Source organism: Aotus nancymaae, unplaced genomic scaffold (assembly GCF_030222135.1).
Source record: "Aotus nancymaae isolate 86718 unplaced genomic scaffold, 86718_ANA_hifiasm-v0.15.2.pri h1tg000077l, whole genome shotgun sequence".
NCBI lineage: Eukaryota > Metazoa > Chordata > Mammalia > Primates > Aotidae > Aotus > Aotus nancymaae.
This window is the reverse complement of record NW_026988492.1, coordinates 19,708,452-19,721,610: the sequence shown is the minus strand read 5'-3', so window position 1 is coordinate 19,721,610 and position 13,159 is coordinate 19,708,452. Positions and strand designations below refer to the sequence as shown.

Sequence of the window (13,159 nt, the reverse complement as noted above, 5' to 3'; positions counted from 1 at the left end):
GACAGTGCCATAAATACCTGAGAATGACTCTGTTTGATATGATGAACTGTCAGCTTGACTCCCACAAGGCATTGGACATATGCGATTTAGGGGCAAGGTTGTCAATTAGGACAGTCATCAAAAGGGAGACCCTGGATCGACCTCTCACCTTTGAACTGAACCCCACCCCGTTCTGTTCCAGATGCCCACCTTCAACAGATCAGACAAACATAGTTGCATGGTCCAAGCATGTGGTGATTTTTATTAAGAATAACTTTGGTTCTAAGAATTCCACCCTCAATTCTTTAATACTTTCCGTTAAAAACAATTATACAAGAGCAAATACAAAAAATATTAAATTATGAAAAGCAATCCATTAAGGCTCCCTTTATATATATTATATACACTCAAACAAGTCAAGATTTTTCAGAGTAGAAGAATAAAGTCGACTGTTATAGCTTAGAAAGCAACACTACTACTATGAGACTATAAAACACTGAACTATTTTAAGAAAACCGCACTGTGGGAAAATGGAGCCATTTTTGTCAAAAAGTGGCTCAAAGCACAAAGCTCGGATGTTCAAGAGTCCTAGGGGTTTGCGCTGCACAGTATTAAGGGGTGAGAGGAGGCTGACAGCCTGTGTCAATCAGGCTTGTGAGCGCAGCTGATCTGACAACTTCAAAGAGCTCCCCTGCCTATACATTCCACCATTCAGCATAAGACACCACTTTACGCTATTTACAAGTCTCCTTTTGGCCAGATTCTATATTATGAATTACAAATAATTCTGCAGATTTGAGTGATATTCGAAAAAAAAAAAACTTTTTTAATTAACTTTTTTTTTTTCAGTGAAGAATGAATTCCAGTTAAGTTCTAGGAACAGAACTGGTCCTTCTAAAGGAGCCTGTCAGGGCCCTTGTGAATTTGATCACGTGGCAGAATTGCTTCAAGAATACAGATCTCAAGATCTGACATCTAGATAAAAAGATATGAGCCAGTCCCGAATCTGCATTTTACAAACAGCGTCACTAGTCCAGAGGAAGAACTCTAGTCAACGTGCAATCAGAAGTGGACTCCTCAACACGATCCGTCATCACTTTCTTCTCTCAAAAGGAAGAACGATAGAAAAAAATAGTTATCATTCCATTCTTCGAAACCAAATTACTATAGAGCAACAATTTTTCTTAAGCATCTTATTTTATTCAAATAATACTTGCTGATGAGATAAATAATCCATTTCAGGTGTAATCAGCTAACTCGGTTCTCTAACTAGCAGTATATTATCACTGTGTTTGCTTTTGTTCCCATTCGGATTGAATATGGGCCTAATCGTCAACTGCTAACATTAAAGCATTGCCATAGAAAGCTAATTTCTACTATGCTAATGAAGGATTCCAAAGCTCTGGATCCAGCTTTCTGTGAGTTTTCAAAAGAAGTGAGAAGAGTCTCCAATGCAGAAATGACCGGCTGAATTGTCTCTACGGAGAGAATACGAAATCCCCCAAAATCCTTCTGTATCTTCAGGCAGAAGGTACCGGTGCCCACACCGGCAGTTGAAAACCAATTTTGCATGAGAATGCTGCTGCTATCTGTAACTCGGCCCCCTCTGTGAGGAGTGTGCTGCTAGCTAGAACGAGGGAACTCAGCAGCCCCTCCTTCCTGTCGGCTGTTCCTGAGAGATGCAATGCAGTAGTCATCGACATCATCTGTGTCAACAGCGCCATCGCTGAGACAGTGGCAAAACAGTCTTTCTTCACAAGGAAAAAAAACAAGAAATAATGAGTATTAGTCAGAAACCTTCAAAGCTTGGATTCTAATGATATTATCATTAGACATCCAAATGCTATAAATCTTCTGATGAAGCCTCCTTGAGACCAATCTACACTTATTTCACATTCAAATACCTAGAGAAATCCTCACTGCCCAGCTGGTCATGGGAACCTTCCCCACACTCCTCTGGGAAGAATGAAAAGATGTGGGGCCTTCTACTTTCGATACTGAAGCTGGGTTATAGGGACTAGTTCCACTCTCTAAAGGACGGGAAGATTATTCCATCTAAAAGAACTAGCTCAGCAAGAGATTTCAAAATAAAACTGAACAAAAACCCTCCTAGTAATCAAAGCAATAAATGAACGGACAGGATGTACCTTCTGGGAACTGGAATGTCACTATGTAGCCTACTGTTATCACACAGAGAACCAAAAGGAATCAAAGTAAAATCAAGATGGGCGTTTACGGGCTTTGAAACCTTCTCACCCTGTTTCTAAATTTAGTGCCAATGACGGTAGCGGCTGTGCTCAACATTAACAATCCTGCTCTGGTGTTAACTGTAGCATGGGTGAAAGTATAAATTAAACAAGGAGATCCTAGATGCTCAAAATAAAATTACAAACAGTGGGTGCACAGATTAAACGCATTTCTAGGTGATCTAAATTACCTAAGAGATAACAAAAAGAGGAATTAAACACTTTTTTAGCTTTTAAAAGAAAAAAGGCTCTGGGTCCCACTGAACTTGGACTAGAAGAAAAACCAAGTGTGCAACTCTCAAGAACTGATTCCAGTGTCCGCTTCCGTCTCTCACTTGTTTGCTTTGCTGGTTCTGGTACGTCTCTGAACACAGGTCCATCATTCCAACTTATGTGCAAGGGCACTGCCCTTCATTTGGCGAACAGGAAGAGCAACTGTCACAGCAAGGCATCCACCCAGAGAGTGGGAAAATCAAACCGAATCCTTCGGAAAGTCAAGATTCTCTGCTGGCTGGAATGTTCTCCAGGGGCTTGTGCCCTGAGATTGAGGAGGCACCCACAGACAGCTCTGTGGGGTGACAAGCAGGGACATGCGGGGTCTTGGTGTAGCGTCAGCCTAGGACTCCTGGGCTTGGGCGACTTCTTGGCCGGTTCTCCTGAGATTGCCTTTCACCTTCACAAACTCGGGGGCATTTTCTTGCTCTTCTTGCAGCTTCTGCTTCTCAAGTTCGAGCTAAATGTAATTCAGAAAAGGAAAAATTATTGACAAACCAAGCAGCCTTTCAAAATACTCCTCTCTCTTTTCAAAGTCCCTGACAACTTTTTACTTCCCTGTGGAAGAAATTCTCTCCTGGTCCCCCACTTTTAAAGAAAAATGGATGGATAGAGTCTGGGTAATTCTGCACAGAAACAGAAGCCACTTGGTTGCCACTGCAAATAGGACCATGGGATGACAAGAACTGAAAACACAGAGCTAAGGAAACAAATCCTCAGGTCAAGACGCAGCTGCCCCGGAGTCTTCGTAAACATGAATTTTGTTAAATTACTCCAGCACACCATGTGAATTCAGTGCCACGTCCCTGTTTTGCTTTCGCCTCTGGGATCTCTTTTAGGTCCTCGGTAGGATTCTTGTCACTGCCTTGAATGTATTTGACCCCATTTGCTGACATCTGTCTCCAATATTTCTTTCATGGTATAAATGTATACACGTCTAAATGGTATAAATATATACATGGTATAAATGTATAAATGTCTGGTAAATGCTGCCTGCTCCGACACTCCAACACTCATCAGGACAAAGGAAAAAAAAAAAAAAGATAGCTTCCAGCCAATCCCCTTACCTGCTCCAACTTCTGCTGCCGTTTTAATAGCTCTATTTCCAAGTCTGATTTCTTCTTCTGTGCTTCTTCTTCCTTCTGCTTTATTACTTGGTCTCGTTTTCTTTTTTCCATCACCTTTTGCAATTCTGGTTTGTTCTGAGGAGCAAGACCCCTGCAAAAAAGTTAACAAAATAAAAAAAAATGTTAATCTAATGGCTACATTTTTTATGAACAGAAATTTAACCTACAATTATCAACCACAGAAAAGAGGTCTACAGAATTAGCGTGATACCTATTAGGTTACAGTAGGCAACATGGTGATTTCAGAAATTCACCAGGATGAAAGAAAGGCAAGAGGAGATCTCCAAACAGTACATAAAATCCATTCATTCAAGAGAAACGTACTGGCCACCTGCTGTGTGCACCTGCTGTGTGCAAGACACTAGGCTACGTGAAGGAGGGCAGTGAGGGTGGGGATGCTCTTATGATGACGGTGATGGGTGCCGGTGACAGAGACGGAGATGGAGAAGCTCAGGAAATGAGGGGCTCTGCATGGAGGGGAGGCTTCCCAAAATCTAGCCCCCAATTTTTTTTTTTTGAGACAGAGTCTCACTCTGTTGCCCAGGCTGGAGTACAGTAGCACGATCTGGGCTCACTGCAACCTCCACCTCCCAGGTTCAAGCAGTTCTCCTGCCTCAGCCTCCCAAGTAGCTGGGATTGCACGCATGTGCCACGACACCCAGCTAATTTTTGTTATTTTTAGTAGAGATGGGGTTTCACCATGTTGGCCAGGCTGGTCTCAAACTCCTGACCTCATGATCCGCTCACCCTGGCCTCCCAAAGTGCTAGAATTACAGGCATGAGACACCATGCCTGGCCTCTAGCCCCTGATCTTAGGCACTAAAGGCAGCCTCGAGACCAGCTAGCACAGAAATTTAGACAGTAAAATTCCCACCCTTCATCTTTCAGATCTGAAAGAGGGTTCTTGTACATTTAAAGGCACATCCAAGGTTATATTGTTACTGAAGGATATGGCCATGCAGAGCCTTGATCCCCTAACTCCCAGTCCAGTGCTCCTCCACCAAAACCCTTTCAGGTATCTAGTTTATTATTTACAGTGCAAGCAAGTCAGACTTCAGGGACGTTCTACTTTTCTGACTGATACATTAGGCTGCCATCTGTCCAAATGGGGAGAAACAAAACCAAACAGGCCATGAACTAGCCACCCTCCATATGAAATAACTGAGGAGTCAAGGGAAAAATGTGTCAGTATTTTCTCCGGTGTGATCTCTGTCTGTTTAACTGTTAACTAAAGATTCGCTTTTTCTATTTCCTTAGGCTTTCTCCCACAGCTTGCCAGGATGCTGGACGGTCCAGCCCACCTCTTCCTTCTTGTCTTCCTTTTCACTTACCTTAGTCAGTCTCCACCAACTCATAAGTAATCTCAACTTGATGTTAAAATTTACCAAGAGCATTTAAAACAAAAATAGGACAAACCACTGAACAGGAAAAGCACTATCAATTTCAGGCAGCACAGGGTGCAGGTAACAGCGTACACACACCATGCTATGCAGAGTCATTCATGCTTTTCTGAACTGCAGGCAAGGAGCACTGCTGACTCCACCTTGGACTCCAGGATGGGCTGTGTACCTTCCCACACACCTGCTGGTCTGGCTGCTGGTGATTGCTACTCTGTAGACAACTGACAGGGTTGTTCTCTAAATGACCCCAATCAACTATCGTCACTAACCAACTAGGAGTCATCTGAGCAACTGTTTAATCAAGTAAAAATTTCCAGTAGATGTGCTCTGGCCAGAGAAATTCAACAGCACACTCACCTTGATCCCTTTGAAGTCCACACAACCACATCTGTAACCCAGTCCTCAAATGCATACTTCCTCGTGCATCTAGAATTTCTAAAAATTCTATCATCTCTCCTATCTAGATGTTTTTAAAAATCACAATAAAAACTTAATTAAAGTTGTACTTTAGAGTAAAAATCAGTATATTCCATTTTCTTTTTTTGTTTTGTTTTGTTTTGAGACAGGGTCTCTCTGTTGCCTGGGCTGGAATGCAGAGGCATGATCTCAGCTCACTGCAACCTCTGCCTCCTGGGCTCCAGCCATCCTCCTACCTCAGCCTCCTGAGTAGCTGAGACCACAGGCACATGTCACCACGCCCAGCTCATTTTTTATATTTTTAGTAGAGACAGGGTTTCGTCGGGTTGCCATGGTTGGTCTCAAACTCCTGAGCTCAGGCCATCCACCCGCCTTGGCCTACTGAAGTGATGGGATCACAGGCATGAGTGACCACAGCCAGCTAGTGTATTCCATCTTTAATGACAGAAGACACACAGTCAGATTAACATATGTCTCCAATTTCCCAATGTTCATTAGCAGAACTTTGTTAGAAAAAAAAAAAAAAATTGGCCAAATTTCCAGTGAAACAAAAGAGGCAGGTGGCTTTTGTGATTTAATTATGGTTTGTTTCATAGTTATCAAGACTGAACAAGAGGGTCAAAAATATGGACAGATTAAATCTTTAATCAGCACAGTGTAAGTTGCTCTGTTCAAAATAAAGGTGTTACTAACTACAGGAAAAGATGTTTTCAAGTAATCTGAATAAATATTTACTCAGTTTCATGACTATTAAGCAATCCTGATATACAGCCAGGCAAGGTGGTTCACATCTGTAATCCCAGCACTTTGGGAGGCCAAGGATGGGTAGATCACGAGGTCAGGAGTTCAAGACCAACCTGGCCAAACTGATGAAACCCTATCTCTACTAAAAATGCAAAAATCAGCCAGGCGTGGTGGCGGGTGCCCATAATCCCAGCTACTTGGGAGGCTGAGGCAGGAGAATTGCTTGAATCCGGGAGGCGGAGGTTGTAGTGAGCCAAGATCATGCTATTGCACTCTAGCCTGGGCGACAGAGCAAGACTCCGTTTAAAAAAAAAAAAAAAAACCTTGATATAACACTACAGACAGAATTAAGGGATTTAAATTTTAGGATTAAGAATTTAGCTATCTGAATAATTTAAATTTCAAATATTTTCCTTTCCTTACATTTCACTGGCAAAATTAACTTCAACTATTACTAAATTCTTCTGGATTATGCAAAAGCTGCTGAACATTTGATGCATGGCACATTTGGCTGACACTCTATTGCAACCTATGAATGGGTTTCAGTGCTATACAGTATTCATTTCCCTATCAGAGATTTTATACAATAGTGACAGTAAGATAAAATATGTAGCAACAAAAAATTTAGGAAAATGGTGCTTATATGATAAATATCCTCTACTTAGAGCAGTCAAGAAGTCATAGTTTAGTTAATATTTTATCACAGTGGATTACTTAACTTTCTGTGCTGAATGGAAAAAGTCAGGCATTGCCCATATAATTCTCTAAGTCTAAACGGAGCAGAGATAGCGTCGACAGACAGAGATGAGCTTCTCTAAATTCTGTAATTAACCATGATACCATCCCTTGCATGGGAACAGTTGGTTCTCTTTAATCAATTCTGACATATACAGCTAACAAGCACTTTCGGCCCCTTTATGACAGCATCACCCAAGAGCAATAGTAATTTCCAAGTCGGCTTCTTGCTCAGAACTACCTGTGACTACTAAAGTGGGCAAAGCCAATTTTAAAAATTATAAAATTAGTAAGTATTCTTTGCAGAAAAAGGTAATATATCCATATGTTAAATAAAAAGCAAAAGCTCCATTAAACAAATCAGAGGAGCACCATCTCTACTGCAAATGTTCTATGTGAACAGTGGCCCAGCCCCAAAATTAGACAAAGTAGAGGCCCTGTACCCATCAACCCCTACCTATTCCTACATCCAAGATAACCATTACCAGCAGTTTGGTCTATGTTCCTCCATACTTTCTATACCTATGTGAACGTCTTAACATCTGCACAACACATCATAGTACAGGAGTGCCACAATTCTGCCACACCCCTATTGACAAACTTCTAGTTGGTTTCCAGTTGTTCACTATTAAAAACAACAAGGCACTGAGCCTCTGTGGACATTTATAGCTGCACTCTTCTACAAGTATTTCTGCTGGCTAGAGTCACACAAGTGGAATTGCCGGCTGAGCATCTGCACATTGCATATTTTGATGAGTACTGCCAAAGCGCCCTATGAAAAGGCTGGAATGATTTATATTCCCACCACCAGAGTATGAAACATACGGACACTTTGAAAGGTACATTTCACATAAACCACTAAATATATTCGAGGGCAGATGGGGAGAGTCCACCTTCATTCCACATCTACCTGAACTCTGTGTACCTATGTATTCATAAATGAAGTCACTTCCTCACCTGGGAGAGTACTCAACCAGAGGAAAGGTCTGGGGCTCTGCCCATCACAGAACATGCCTGCCCACCTAGCCAAACACCTCCTGGCCTAATTCTTTTTCTTGGGGTACAGGGAAAAGTTGCATTTGAATTTCAGCCCTTGTTCTTTACTCTTGCAATCTTCTGGTTTGGCCTGCCTCATTTACATTTCTGAGTTAGTCAGTTTTGCCTGCATGGATTCAAACACAAATACTCGTACCCTTATCTCTAGAACTGCCCCCGTCTTTTCCCATGCTGTACAGCAGCAAGTATTTATTGAGGAACTAACCGTCTAGCAAAGCATGCCAAAAGAATGTCAGCTAAATACAAGGAACTGTAGCCACTGGCTTGGAAATATACAAGTCAAAGAACCAACTTTAGGGATATTTTTAAGTGACCTATTTATTCCAAAAAGTACTCTTTGTAGAATACAGAATCTCTCCAAATTATATCAGAAATATTCTTAATTTTTTTTAAAGATCCCTCCAATAATAATCTTTTAACAATAACAACAAAATGTCTTTTGAAATCTGCCTTTTTATACCATGGAGAACACCTATAGAAACTTAGACCCTGACACAGGGTTTTAACAGTCAGACCTAGTGGCTTCAAGACTTTTAATCTGAAACTAAGCCTGTCCCCAAAGACGGTAAATAGAGGAGGAGGATTATATGCTAGAAAGAGCACAGGTTTCACACTTAGAAGACCTGTGGGTGCTTGTTCTCTTAAGCAGAGACTTGGCCTTTAACATATAATCTCTAAAACATAACTGGAAAACCTGTCTGAACTGCTATCGAGCTTTGAGCTAAATTCGTAGCTATGCATAGCAAAGGTACAAGTCTCCATGTAAACTTGTTTTTATTTCCGAACACTATTTCAAAAACTGTTATGCGATCTTGAGATGATTCCTTAACCAGTTACCGTGAGGGTAATCTCAAGATAACACATGCTGGGTTATTACAAAGAGCACTGGATGAGACAACATATAGGAAGACTTGTTATAAACTGAGGAAAGGAAACGGATTTTCATTACAATACCATGCAGTACTCAAGACTGGTTATTTCTTAACCAAACATGCATATTATTGATGTGATGTGTCCTATTGTTTGGCACTAAATTTTAGAAATGAAAATCCTAGTCTCTAAAAAGTATAAAAAATAAAAGACGAATAAAAGAAACTGAGAAAGTCTCACTCTAAAACCATTGTATTTCTAACAAGTTTCTACCAAACTATGACCTTGAAAACCCTTAAGAGATAAGATGAGATATATTCATTTGATTTTGAAACCTGCCTTTTCTTTTTCTCCTTTTTTTTAATGTATTTCCAACTAGACCAAAACCTTCAAGGAAAAGGAATAAAAAGCAATAGGAAATTCCAGATGTTGCCACATAGGAAGTAAAAGATAGACATGACTAAGCGATCACTTATTATGTTAAGCATTTTCATACAAGCCATTATTTACTTTACATTTTTTTTTTTTTTGAGAGAGTCATGCTCTGTCACCCAGGCTGGAGTGCAGTGGCGTGGTCTCGGTTCACTGCAACCTCCACCTCCCAGATTCAAGCAATTCTTCTGCCTCAGCCTCCCGAGTAGTTGGAATTACAGGCGTGCACCACCATGCCTGGCTAATTTTTATATTTTTAGTAGAGACAAGGTTTTGCCATATTGGCCAGACTGGTCTCGAACTCCTGACCTCAGATGATCCACCCACCTCAGCCTCCCAAAGTACTGGGATTACAAGTGAGAGCAATGGTGCCCAGCCTACTTTAATTTTTATAAGAAAGATACTATTATCTCCCACTTTATCGATGAAGAAAAAGATCTCGAGAGGGGGTGCCTTGGCCAAGATCATAAGGTAGGCAAAGTTAAATCCTGGTAAAACAGGATTCCTACCATTTCTCTCCGACGTCAAAGCCCGCGTCCTCTCTACACCACAGTACTTTAGGGAAACTCAGCATTCTCTCAGGTTAGTTGAGCTGGGCAAACAAGGAGAAGAAAGAAAGGGCCAGACAAAGACAGATGGAACGGAAGTGCTTTCTCTAAAAAATGTGGAAACAGACTCAACTGCACAAATCTGTAGGTTTTACATCAATATGACCCAAACTACTAAATACACTTTTGCAGAATAATTTATAGCCTATAATTTAGAGGACACTTATTCTGCAATGCTGGTTTTACTCTGACCTCTATTCTGACTTGGAGCCCTGTCATAGGTTTCCTAGAAGAAAAAGTTTGAACTAAAATGTTTCTTACAGAACAGCTAAGTCCCCTACCTTACACTTTATAGATAAGGGACCTGAGACCAAAGAGGTGAAGGTAATTTAAAAATCTGTGAGTGAGAACTGCTACTCTGTTTTAAAGTCTACTAAACTGATGACATTTCCACCAAAATGAAGACATGACTTCCCAGACAGGATAGGATGGCTTCTCAATTCTGTGGTCTATTATAGGAACTTGATAGTCTTATTTTGCTATGGGCATAATAATACCAAATTCATGTTTTCTTTCTTCTATTGTGTGACAAAGACAGATGGAAGCTAAACACTTATTAAAAATGATCACATTTGCATTCAATTTAATAAACATTAATCCAACAGCTTCCTAGTATATGCTGGGGATAAAACCGGAGCAAGCCACATTCCCACACTCTAGAGGGAGAAATGTATTTACAAAGAATTCCTGGGATACGAGTCGTTAGTTCTAGCTGGAGTGTACTCTCAGGAGAGAGAACTGCCATAAAAATGCCCCCTTGATCCTCTTTCAAACATGTTGTTTAAGTTTAACCAGGCCTCCCTCCAAAAAATGACCCTAATGCTGAACTTGATCTGCATATCTTTCAGTTCAACAGTAGACCTTTCACCAGGGCTCAGCAGAGTGGGAAAATGAGCCATCCTTTACGAGATCTGAAAATAATCCTAAATGAAGGTTCCTGGTTCTTAAATTGAAAAGCAGCTTCGCATCCTCATTTCTCCTAGTCTCCTGTCCTGCTCAAATTACTTAAAAAGCAGAGCACACCAGCCCAACATCCAAAATTATTTATGGCACAGATAGAGTCTGCAAAGTAGACAGAAGGTAAACATTCTCCTATCCTCCAAAATAGTTAATAATAAAAACTATGATAATAATCATTTAAAATGCTACTCAAAAACAAAAACATGAGTGGTGTCCTATCTATTAAGTCTAATATGGTTCTAGAGACTTCTCCTCATCATTGATAAATGCCTGATCAGGCGATAGTTACGTGATTCCTACACCTCCCCCGGTGGAAGGAGAAAACTCAGAGACTGTAAATTTAAGAATATCTTTCCCTTCTACTTAGGACATTCTCTTCTATCCTTAATCCAGCCTCTTCCATCCGGATTTTGCAATACGCATCCACTTTGGAAGGACTTCAGGAGTCTGGAAGCACTGCCGGCCACTGCAGTGACAGCTGCTGCCTGCAGGGCTCTGCCTCAGAGAGGGATAACCTGGTACTAGGATGTGAGAAGGAATAAGGAAGCTTTAACAAAAGGCAAGAAATCAAACACTCTTTGAAGTCTCTGTAAATACAACTAAAATTAAATATCATTATCTTAAAAGTCCCCTAAAAAAAGACTATGCTCAAGAAACCATTTTACCTTTTTTGATTCATAAGAAGTTCTCTGTGAAGATCTTGATGGTTCCGGGAGGTTTTGACAGGATTGATCAGTTTCTGAGGCCTAATGAGTTCAGGATTGTCATCTTCAATGTAGTCTGGCTCGGCCATGATGTTTCTGGGAATGAGATAGGAGTCCTTAGGGTCTGAATTCGCAGGTGGGCCGTCTGCAAGAGAAAGATGAGAAATACTCATTTGTGGTATTTTCTGCTAGGGTTTCTCCCTCACATTCAGAGCTCCGCAGATCTGTGCTCACCATCGAACACACGCCACCCTCCTGGGTCCGCTCTGGGGCATCACTGATACATCTTCTAAAGCACTTGGAATGTGACTGGAGGGGACAGGGAAGAGAATGGTGGCCTGGTCTCGTCTTGCCCATGACTAAGGCCAAGGAGCCCTGTGGCCTGACTTCTATCACTGCCACTGACACATCTTGAGCTCCAGTCACACAGGATGCTTCCTGCCACCCTGTCTCCATATCACTTCAGAACAAGCACTTGAGTACGTCAGAAAAAAAGAAAGTTCAGCCAGGTGCGGTGGCTCACACCTGTAATCCCAGCACTTTGAGAGTCTGAGGTGGACGCATCACAAGGTTAACAGATCGAGACCATCCTGGCCAACATGGTGAAACCCCATCTCTACTATAAATACAAAAATCAGCCAGGCGTGGTGGCATGCGCCTGTAGTCCCAGCTACTTGGGAGGTGGAAGCAGGAGAATCCCTTGAACTCAGGAGGTGGAAGTTGCAGTGAGCCAAGATTATGCCACTGCACTCCAACCTGGTGACAGATCGAGACTCCGCCCCCACCCCCCAAAAAACACAAACAAAGTTCAAATGAAAATTCTAACACTGGCCCACAATGGCTGCAGTCAGACACATGAGTCAGGAAAGCGAGGCCTATAAACTAAAGCCAACCTCTTGCCTGTCTAACTGGAGTTTGTTAAATATTTCACTGACAGTCATTGGTTATAAACCTATTTAACAGACATAACAGAACAAAGACAGGATGGAATCAATCACCCTCCACCAGACCCTAAGAGGCCTAACCTTTCTCCTACCCACTCAGCTGCGTATTTCCCTTACCTTATGCATAGCATCGCTGAGCGCCAATCACAATCACAGGACCTAAACTGCTGCTTCACTGCGCTTCTCCCACCTCTGCGCCACACGTGTTCCTAACAGAAAATACGAGGCTGGGCGCAGTGGCTCATGCCTGTAATCCTAGCATTTGGAGAGGCTGATGTGGGAGGACTGCTGAGGCCAGGAGCTCAAGACCAGCCTGGGCAATGTGGCAAGGCCCCATATGTAAAAAAAAAAAAAAAAAAAGTTTTAAATTTCCTGGGCATTCTGGTCCATCCCTGTAGTCTCAGCTACGCAGGAGGCTGAGGTGGGATGATCGCTTGAGCCCAGGAGTTGGAGGCTGCAGTGGGCTATGACTGCTCCACTGCACTCCAGCCTGGGTGACACAGCAAGAGCAAGACCTCATATCTCTAAAAGATTTTTTTTTTAAAATGAAGAGGTTGGGCACAGTGGCTCATGTCTGTAACCCCAGCACTTTGGGAGGCTGAGGCGGGCAATTCACTTGAGGCCAAGAGTTCAAGACCAGTCTGGCCAATATGGTGAAACCCTG

At 41.9% G+C, this 13,159-nt stretch overlaps 1 protein-coding gene across 4 annotated transcripts in view; it reads right to left on the bottom strand.

The window, feature by feature from the left end:
• Positions 1-221: 221 nt before the first annotated feature.
• Positions 222-13,159, bottom strand: part of FAM107B (family with sequence similarity 107 member B) — a 248,624-nt gene continuing 235,686 nt past the window's right edge. For all 4 annotated transcript variants that reach the window (XM_064368410.1, XM_064368413.1, XM_064368412.1 and 1 more), the window contains 3 exons: positions 11,513-11,696; positions 3,566-3,716; positions 222-2,958 (listed from right to left, as the gene is read on the bottom strand). In XM_064368410.1, the coding sequence (XP_064224480.1) occupies positions 2,842-2,958; positions 3,566-3,716; positions 11,513-11,696 (452 nt within the window). In that variant the 3' untranslated portion in view covers positions 222-2,841. The remainder of the gene's footprint in view (positions 2,959-3,565; positions 3,717-11,512; positions 11,697-13,159) is intronic.